At 36.3% G+C, this 10,667-nt stretch overlaps 1 protein-coding gene across 1 annotated transcript; it reads left to right on the forward strand.

The window, feature by feature from the left end:
• The first annotated feature begins 263 nt into the window (after positions 1-263).
• Positions 264-2,544, forward strand: LOC125235785. Its single transcript, XM_048142370.1, has 3 exons — positions 264-1,148; positions 1,469-1,697; positions 2,027-2,544. Exons 1-3 carry the CDS (start codon positions 630-632, stop codon positions 2,542-2,544), a joined length of 1,266 nt encoding a protein of 421 aa, XP_047998327.1. The 5' UTR covers positions 264-629.
• The last annotated feature ends 8,123 nt before the right edge of the window (positions 2,545-10,667 follow it).

Genomic DNA, 10,667 nt, shown 5'->3' on the forward strand with positions numbered 1-10,667 from the left:
ACAACTAGGTATAGGCAATTTACGACAACTATTTTTACAATCCAATCAATATGTATCAATAATAATACATATATAATACATAGAATATCATATCAAACCCTTTAGCACAGCTTGCCTTATCGTGCGCGAGTCCATACATCAAGCGCTACTTCAAGTATGAACGCGCGCGCGACTAAACTAAAATATGTAAATAGATTCCAGCAAAGTTACCACTGTGTTGCCATTAAAATGATACAATACATGTCATTAATAGTAATTATGTATTTTGCTAAATAATGAACATAATTTTGTGATTTACAACTAATCTTGCGTACAATATTTAAATGATTAATGTACGTAACCAGAGTAATAAATAAACAGTGACATAAATTAATATTTAATGAAAACTATTTCGTGGTAAAAATGTTTGTTTTGTAATGGTAAGACTTCTGATATAAACAACCTTTGGTAATCTATTTTAGTACAATATCGTCTTATTCTTATACTAATAATTGGGGTTATTTAAGGGTCGTGTAGTACGCCCTTTATGGGGAATATTATGGCGGCCATGACACTTTACCACTATACCATTGTGACTTGTCAAAAGTCGTAACTTCATTCGGCATCTGACATCTGTCTTGAGCGCTCGAATGTTTTCTTTCCACGTCGTGGTATTTTTCATTGTTGAGTTTTTGTTTTGTGTTAAGTTTTTGTTGTGCGATATTGTTGACTTTTTGTTAAGTTTGTATCGTGAACGTGAGTTTTCGTTTTACGGAAGTAAAATGGAACCCGTGGCAGGTCCTTCCCAGGACAATCTGAAAGAGAATATTCTTCTTTCCCCACCAAGGAAAAGACCCGCATCTCATATGAGTGTTTCGGAAAAATGTATGGTGATGAACTGCTACAAACACACATACAATACATGGCCCCATGACAAGTATTTTACACGTCTGGAATGTTCCAAGAAAGTGGCGGAAATATTGGGTATATCCGAAAGAACCGTCAGAAGTATATTCGCGGAACATAATTCGGCAACAGAATTTGCTTCACCCAAGAAACCTGGCCCCAAGTTGTCAGTAATTGACAAGTTGGATGAGTTCACATTTGCAGCCATTAGACGGACAGTACATCAATTTTTTCATCGCAACGAGCCGCCTACTATTGAGAAGGTAGGTATTTTGAAATACATGTGTAATTTTGACAATTTATTGCTCTCATGCCAACTCTTTTTAAACAGAATATATTTTAATTAATGTTATATTTATCAAAATAACAAAGTTAATATTTTAGCTCAATAGTTAAAACTGAACCTTAGTCTCTCAAGTAATAAATAACAAAGGTTGAAAATTAATTACATTACATTTAAATGGGATGTTTACATAAATAACATAACTGACTAAGCTGGTTGATACCTGCTGTCAATGGAAATGTTATGTTGTTTTTGTAAACATCCCTTCAATTATTTTATAATTTCTATTTTTGTTTTTAGGTATTGCAAGTTGTTAATGATGACCCGGGCCTGCCAAATTTATCTTTTTTCACCTTGAGACAGGTGCTTAAGCACCTCAATTTTAAATATGCAAGTCGGAAACGCCAAAGCAGCCTCATTGATAGGGCTGATATCATATTGTGGAGGAAAAGATATTTGGTGAAAATTAAGCAGTATCGTAGAGAGGGCAGACCTATTTATTACCAAGATGAAACATGGATTAATGAAGGTAATATATATTTATATTCACAGGATTTATTTATTTTGTTTATTACAATTTTCTCTGTGAGTGGTTCAAGAATGCTTTGTAGAAATATAATAGAATTTTAATATGTTTATAGAACAAATTCTATGATTTCAACTGTTTCAAAAGTGAATGTAAATACTTATTTTCATCAGTTTTAAGGTCTACAAATAATATGTTATTATTATATTCTATTTTAAGGTAGACTTAAGTGTTTTATTGTTGTATTGATTTGTATATAGTTAATAATTAAGTATTTTTATATATGTTGTAGAAAAAAATATTAACTTAAAATTTACATTTGTTTGTTAAAGGGCACACGGTGAACAAGGTCTGGCAGGACCCTAAAGTATTGTCATCTCGACAAGCCTTTTTAGAAGGCCTTACAACTGGCCTTAAGGCTCCATCGGGAAAAGGAAGGCGGCTCATTATAAGCCACATTGGCAGTGAAGAAGGATTTGTTGAAAATGGATTGCTGCTGTTTGAATCAAAGAAAAACACTCAAGACTATCATAAAGAAATGAATGCTCAGCATTTTGAAGAATGGCTAACTGGTATATTGCCACGGCTTAAGCCAAACTCCGTGCTCGTTTTAGACAATGCTCCTTATCATTCAAGAAAATTAGAAAGTGGCCCTGTAAAAAAGTGGAACAAGGGCCAAATTATTCAATGGTTGCATGAAAGGAATGTACCCTGTGACATGTCCATGATCAAGACAGAGTTATGGGCTCTGGTAGAAACTCAACCCAAAGTAAACAAAATGGCAGTAGACGAATTAGCGGCAGCTCATAATGTAACCATTTTGAGACTCCCCCATACCATTGTGAACTAAACCCCATTGAATTAGTGTGGGCACAAGTGAAAGGGCATGTGGCAAAAAAGAATAAAAGTTTCAAAATGGCAGAGGTCAAAACATTATTTAATGAAGGTTTGGAGCTTGTGACACCAGAGCGCTGGAGAGCATGCATTAATCATGTGATAAAAGTTGAAGACGAAATGTGTAAATTAGACCATTTAATTGATGATGTTGTAGAGCCGTTCATAATTAACACAGGTGAAGATGAATTAAGTGGCTCTGAAATTGAAGAGTAAATAAAGCTTTGTAGAATTTATTTTTGTTTTTTTTAGCCCAGTCCTGTACTAATAGAGTAAAAATTCTATCATATCTTTAGTTAAACTAGCGATTTGGATATTTCATACACATACTAACTATGTAGGTAAAGCAGAAAGATTAGACAGTCGTTTATTGCAATGTTTCTGTACATAACAAATATAAAGAGTTAATAAGTATTTCATTTATGAAGTTACTAATCAAATAGAGGGAATGCATAATTGGTTACGACTTGTATGGAAATAACTGAGTTTTTGTTTAATAACTTCAGTTTTGTAATTCCTAATTCCAAACAGGGATTTTGGTATTTTATACACCTACAGTTGAAAATAATATTTTTTATTATTACTAAAGGTTGAGTACATCTGTTTGCCATCCTGACGTTGACAGCTGTCACTGTGACAATGACATTTCTTGGTAGATTTGATGGAATCTATTTACATATTTTAGTTTAGGCAAGTTAGAGGGGCAAGACATATATATATTTAATTGTATTAGAACACAGAGCCGTCAGACTTGTGTCGCTCAAAAAGTTTCCTCATAGACCATGATTTTTGCACATCATGCTAAAAGCAAATAAAATTTAACGATCCGTATTCTCATCACTTAAAAACGTAGCATAATTAATGAAACGTCCATGCGTCCGTTAACGTTCTTAATAATCCCTTCAGATTCGTCTGAGCGAGGCCGGGACTATTTGTTAGTGTCCGACCGAAACATGTTTCCTGGCCGAAACCGAAACCGAAGGTTCGGCCTTGGCTCAAGTTTCGGCCGGAACCGAAGCCGAAACTTTTGAAGGTTATCTTTAAAATCTCCAAAAAAATATATAAAATCGTTTTTATACTCATCTTAACGAGAACTCATAGTCTTGTATTGTAAGTATTTTTTATTTTATTTTTTGAGTTCACTATTTGTCATTTGTTATTTTTTTGAACTCTTATCACCTTATAACTTTTAAAATCCTGGAAAAGTGATCCCAACGCGACACAAAAACACAATTTTGTATGTTTCGGCCCGGCTGAAAGATTCAGCCGCTTTTTTGCTGAAACCGGCCGAAACCGAAACCGAAAGCGTACCTTCGGTTGATTACTACTATTTGTCTACAAATTGAACATTCCGCTGACGAAAAACAATTAGGAGATCTCGCGAATTCGCTAATTCATGCTGAATTAAGTGAAGACAGAGGATCAATTAGAAACATCGGAGCAAGCTTACGTCGTCGTTGTACTTTGGGGTTTTAATTAGCAAATAACTGACTACGGTTTACCAGTGTGAGTGTGTATTATGAAGACCGGTTGACGACACATGACGTCACACACATACGTCACGGCTCCCCGCGCCGCGTACCTACATTAGACTGCACCTTACAGCCGAAGCGGCTACACATATATCTGTATAGATTTATCGAAATTACCTAAACTACTTGTACCTAGTTATTAAGTTAATAAAAAGAAGATAGTACTATCCTGGAGTTCTTCATTCTTCATAAGAAGACCTTATATTGAGGAGTACACCGAACAGTGATTTTAACGCAAATTAGTGATCTCTTCCTTTTTAACCCCCGACGCAAAAACGACGGGGTGTTATAAGTTTGACGTGTCTGTCTGTCTGTCTGTCTGTCTGTCTGTCTGTCTGTCTGTCTGTCTGTCTGTCTGTCTGTTTGTCTGTGTGTGTGTCTGTCTGTGGCATCGTAGCTCTCGAACGGATGAACCGATTTTGATTTAGTTTTTTTTGTTTGAAAGCTGAATTAGTCGGGAGTGTTCTTAGCCATGTTTGATGGTAATCGGTCCACTATGTCGGAGGTTATTCAAAATTTTAATTAGTTTTTTTTTAATAAAAAAAAATTACAATGGTATGTGGCTGATTCTTAGCGGCCCGAAATGTATTACAAAAACACCTAAATACTATTTTTTTCAGCCTTCTAGCTCAAAAAATAAAGATTTTACACCCGGGTTAGATTTTTTGAAAAAAAAATTATCCAAATCGGTCCAAAAAATGTCTATATATACGAAAATATAAAATTCGTGTGGCACTATTGTGCCACCGAAAGCCCAAATCTGAAGTCCATTTTGGTCTATCTCTTATCGTTTCCGAGATGAAACGTCTTGAAAGTACGAAATGTACTAAACTTCTACTATTTGTTTGTGAAATCGTTGCTATCACATTCCATCAGGCGCTCATGACTAAATTGTATGGAAGAGTCGAAATCCGACTCGCACTTGACCAATTATCGTAGAAAGTTGTGTTTCGACGTAAAACGATGAGGTGTTATAAGTTTGACGTGTCTATCTGTCTCTGTGTGTGTGTTTGTGTGTATGTGTGTATGTGTGTGTCTGTCTGTGGCATCGCATCGTGTCGTAGCTCCTGAACGGATCTACCGATTTTGATTTATTTTTTGTTTATAAAAGGTGAATTAGTCGAGTGTTTTTTATTTATATTAGCTGTAGGTGAGGGCCTTTCTTCCCGTGGGAGAAGGCGACTGTGGGATGTGGGTTAAATTGTGGCGTAGGCGAGAGGCCGGCAACCTGTCACTGCAATGTCACAGTTTCGTTTTCTTTAAACCCCTTATTTGCCAACAGTGGCACTGAAACCTGAGTAGTTTCATGTGCTCTGCCTACCCCTTCATGGGACACAGGCGTGATTGTATGTATATGTAGCTGTAGGTGATGGCCGCTGGTCCAAGATGGTCGCCGCCACAAAAAAAAATATTTATTTATTATGGATTACAGAGGCAAGCATGATCGCGCGATAAATGATAAAACCAGCAGGGTTAGCACATGATTGCCGCGAGAGTATGTCACCGCGAGATAGACTACCGGTTCTTATGTCATTAATACAATTACGACAAAGACGTGTCATCTCATCTATCTCGCGGCGACATACTCTCGCGGCAATCATGTGCTAGGCCTAAAGGGGCGGCTCATTCTGCGATTCTATCGCCGCGCTACATGTATATGGCGGCGGCCGCGAGTTTCGCGGCCCGTTCACTGGTGACGACCTTCACGCGGCGCAATAGAATTCTATGTCGGCTGCTCGCGTGCGGTCTGTTTGTTAATGTAGGTAAGAATTTAGAATGGCGGCATTTTATGAACATCAAAAGAGTGAGCCTTCAGTATTTGTACTATTATATTCTGTGATATTCGTACTATTAGTAAGTGCGAAAAGGATGGCCTGGCGCGACCATGCTATCGGTGCTGATTTTTAACCGCCGCCTCAAATCTCAAAGGAAGGGGTTCTCAATTCGTCTGTATTTTATTTTTTATGTTTGTTCCTCGATATCTCCGTCGCTACTGGACCGATTTTGAATTTTTTTTGATAGTATATGAATACAGATTGGTCCCATTTTTCTCAGAACCCAGTTCTGATGATGGGATCCTGGAGAAATCGAGAGAACTCCTCAAATCTGAAAGGCATACATATGGTGATTTTTGTGTTTTTAAAGGAATGGCATGCATTTACTTACGGAATAGTGACATTTGGTGCAGTGGAACTGCTGATGATGGTCAGAACGGAACTCCTCAAATCTGAACGGCACGCTTATAGTGACTTTGGTATTTCTATAAGATCAGCATGCCCTTACGTCCAGAACAGTGACATTTGGTGCACTGGAACTTCTGATGATGGTCAGAACGGAACTCCTCAAATTTGAACGGCACGCTTATAGTGACTTTGGTATTTTTATAAGAACAGTATGCACTTACGTCCAGAACAGTGACATTTGGTGCAGTGGAACTCCTGATGTTGGTCAGAACGGAACTCCTCAGATCTGAACGGCACGCTTATAGTGACTTTAGTATTTTTATAAAAACAGCATGCACTTACCTCTAGAACATCTTGAACGTAAAAAATGTAGGTAAGTAGGTACTTAACATACAATTCGGTACTTGAATTCCAAAACACAAGAAATATGACAAAAGAAAGAGCCCCCTACAAAAAGAAAGAAATAAAAACCTTAAATTATAAATTTAAAAAACCCCGACACAGAAAAAAGGTGAATTAAATTAAAAATTAAATAAAAAAAGGGTGAAAAAAACTAAAAGTGCGAGCTTTCAAAAAGTAATAAAATAACTAAATAAGTAGCTCTAGGAATACCTACCTTCCTTCTTACGAAATACCTACCTTCTTCTTCTTAGGAATATCTACCTACCTTCTACCTTCTTACGAAATACGTAAGATGAAAACCTAACTACGAAATTCTTGAACGTAAAAATTTTGGTACTTAAACATAAAATTACTTGAATTCTTAAACACAAGAAATATGACAAAATAAATTATTAATTATTATTCTCTTTATTGATTTCCATTATTAATTAATGGTAAAGTGTTGTCGCGTCGGGGGACCGCTCTTTGCCTGTCTAACTTGAAACTTAAAAACTAAATATTTACACAGCTAAACTAACATAATAAATGTTTAACAAAAAATTCACTAGGTACATACATTAAACTAACTACCTGAACATGAACAATGTAACTATACAACCAAAATGTCAAAGGAAGTATTAGAATTACAAGTAACGTATATGTTTACAACCAAACAAACTAGATAAGTGCTGAGCAAAAATTTCAACACCCAATCTTAAAATAAGACTAAAGACTGCATCGGAAACACAACCGTCAACGACGTCTGCCCTTACGCTAATATTGAGAGCGGTCCCCCGACGCGACAACACTTTACCATTAATTAATAATGGAAATCAATAAAGAGAATAATAATTAATAATTTATTTTGTCATATTTCTTGTGTTTAAGAATTCAAGTAATTTTATGTTTAAGTACCAAAATTTTTACGTTCAAGAATTTCGTAGTTAGGTTTTCATCTTACGTATTTCGTAAGAAGGTAGAAGGTAGGTAGATATTCCTAAGAAGAAGAAGGTAGGTATTTCGTAAGAAGGAAGGTAGGTATTCCTAGAGCTACTTATTTAGTTATTTTATTACTTTTTGAAAGCTCGCACTTTTAGTTTTTTTCACCCTTTTTTATTTAATTTTTAATTTAATTCACCTTTTTTCTGTGTCGGGGGTTTTTTAAATTTATAATTTTTATCGAAATCAATGGATGAAGGAGATTTTTACAGATGTAAAAGTTGTAGTCAAGTTGCATTGACTGCAATGACACAGGGAATTTCACTCACATTCATTATTTGACATGTGTTAAAATCGTTAAATATACATATTAATACCAACTAACAGCACATATATATATATATATAAGTACCAAAAGTGTGACGCTATCTAATCGAGCATTAATTTTTCCATGGCATATTTTTTTCGTAGACTTTATTTGTCTTTTACGAAGTTATGTTGTCTTTGATTACTTCCTGCTTTTAACGTCGCGCCCTGGCTGATGACATACTGGGACCCGGGACACATATTCAGGCTCAAAAAAAAATCATAAAATCAAAATAATTAATTTAGCAAATAGGCCACAGGGGCACTTTTACACGTCACATGTACATATTTAGAAAATATTTAAAATTGAATTGAAATTACAATTCATAGTGTACTAATTCTAAGTTCTAACTAAAGTATAACTCTACTACAATTAATTAGAGATGTAGATGGCTCTTAAGCTACTTCTTTTCCCTTGAAGTCTATTTCACAATATGTATAATAGTTTCGATGTAATGATGACTGTCACTATCATACCCTGCCACTAGCCTTTACCAGTCTAGTCTATTATAGCACAGAATATATCATAGTACAAGTACAGAAGGTTTCCTTTAACTCTTTAACACAGGCAAGTCAAAATACACATAAAAACAAGACAGAAAGGAATGAAGTGCCACGAAAGGTTGTCACCACTGAATGGGCCTTGCACTCGCGGCCGCCGATATGTAATTGTAGCTCGGCGAAAGTGAGTCGCCCCAGGCCCCGTAGCCGAATGACCTTTCTCCGACGCGAAACGAAAACGAAATGCTGGCTTTGTCGCGCCAATACGCAAGAGCGATAGAGATAGATATCTACACTGAGAGAAAATACAACCAGTTTTCATGTTCGTTCAACAAGTTTTTTGGTTAAAATAGCGCCTACGTGCTCTTTGGTTCAAAAAACAAGCTACTTGTCATTTGAATCGGCAATATATTTGAATCAACAAGTCGATTTTATAAAAACAACCTGACACATATTGTTTTAAACATACGTTTGGCTGATTCAAATGGATAAACCGCAACAAGTCGAACTTGTTAAATTTACAATGCAAATTTCTCTCAGTGTACTAGCGTTTCGTTTCGTGAGCGTTTCGTGAGCGTTTGTGCCATTCGGCTACGCAAATACGCACCCTTGCTATTCATTCAAAACAAAGCTCAAATTATGAGTTAAAAAAAAACATGCTCGTAAAAAATCACTCCCAAAAAATTCACTGACATGTCTGCGAAATGAGATGACGAGATATCATGATGGATGGGGGTTAAGAATTAGGCGCTAGCTTAAATATTGACGCAGTATTAACATAATGATGAATTGGAGCATCAATCATGTTTGACGAAGTTGAGATCGGGATGTTTACCCTACTAGATAATTATATGGAGATGAGGTGCGAAAGCTTTGGTGACGGAACGCTTTTGGTTCATAAAAAAAAAAAAAATTAAGTGCAGCAATGTGTGGTGAAGAATGTATTTTTGTCGCAAGATGCCGCTCACGAGTGGTCAAATAAAGATAGAAAAGTATGTGTACCTCGTTAGATATACAATATACTATAATCTAGAAGCGACGATTCGCTTAGCACCCTATACCACCCTTAGCCCCATACTACAAGCTTTGCACCTGGGGCCCGTTTCTCGAAAGGTACAAGCCTTGTATTACAAGTGCGCGAACTGTCAAATCGTATGGGTTGTCATGGAAACACACTTGTAATACAAGGCTTGTACCTATCGAGAAACGGGCCCCTGGGGCTAAGTTGATCTGTGTAAGATGTCCCCAATATTTATTATTTATTTATTTATAGTTACGAGTAGTATGGGTTAAATTGTGGTGTAGGCGAGAGGCTGGCAACCTGTCACTGCAATGCCACAGTTTCGTTTTCTTTTAACCCCTTATTTGCCAAGAGTGGCACTGAAGCTTTAGTAGTTTCATGTGCTCTGCCTACCCCTTTATGGGATACAGGCGTGATTGTATGTATGTATGTATAGGTAGTCCGGTAACTATGAAATAGTACAGTAAGGACACCCCCAAGTAGGGGGTGTCCCTCCTATTGGTAGGTTTTCTAGGACCTCTTACTAGACCTAAGACCTTTATACTCTTTGCAACTAGACATTTTTATATTTTATTTTATATTTTTTTTTTTTATTTTTTTTTTTTATTTTTTTTTTTTTTTTTTTTTTTTTTTTTTTTGCAACTAGGCCAAGTTATAGTATAATTTTAAAGTAATTTAGGGAGTATTTTGAGCTATTTTTTTACTTTTATTACATACATACATACAATCACGCCTGTATCCCATAAAGGGGTAGGCAGAGCACATGAACTACTCAAGTTTCAGTGCCACTCTTGGCAAAAAGGGGTTGAAAGAAAACGAAAATTGTGACATTGCAGTGACAGGTTGCCAGCCTCTCGCCTACGCCACAATTTAACCCGTATCCCACTGTCGACTTCTACGACACCCACGGGAAGAAAGGGGGTGGTGAAATTCTTAACCCGTCACCACACGGGTACGGGGATTTTACTTTTATTATTTATAAAAATTTGTATAAATCCATTTAAAATCATATTTTAAGAGTTTTAACTGATTCATAACTTCCACGACAGATGTAGTGTAGTTAGATTTCGCATTCTTCCGGAAACGTTCGTATTTGTCATGCTAGTTCAGTCAGTCTCAGTACATCTTGTACTGAGACTGACTGAAATAGCATGAC

Source organism: Leguminivora glycinivorella, chromosome 18, assembly GCF_023078275.1.
Source record: "Leguminivora glycinivorella isolate SPB_JAAS2020 chromosome 18, LegGlyc_1.1, whole genome shotgun sequence".
Classification (NCBI taxonomy): Eukaryota; Metazoa; Arthropoda; class Insecta; order Lepidoptera; family Tortricidae; genus Leguminivora; species Leguminivora glycinivorella.

Bases quoted from the DNA above. Each gene is read 5' to 3' on its own strand.
- LOC125235785 (XM_048142370.1), top strand. From the start codon at position 630: ATGTTTTCTTTCCACGTCGTGGTATTTTTCATTGTTGAGTTTTTGTTT. The intron at 1,149-1,468 runs GTAGGTATTTTG...TTTTGTTTTTAG, and splicing joins AGCCGCCTACTATTGAGAAG to GTATTGCAAGTTGTTAATGA. The intron at 1,698-2,026 runs GTAATATATATT...TGTTTGTTAAAG, and splicing joins TGAAACATGGATTAATGAAG to GGCACACGGTGAACAAGGTC.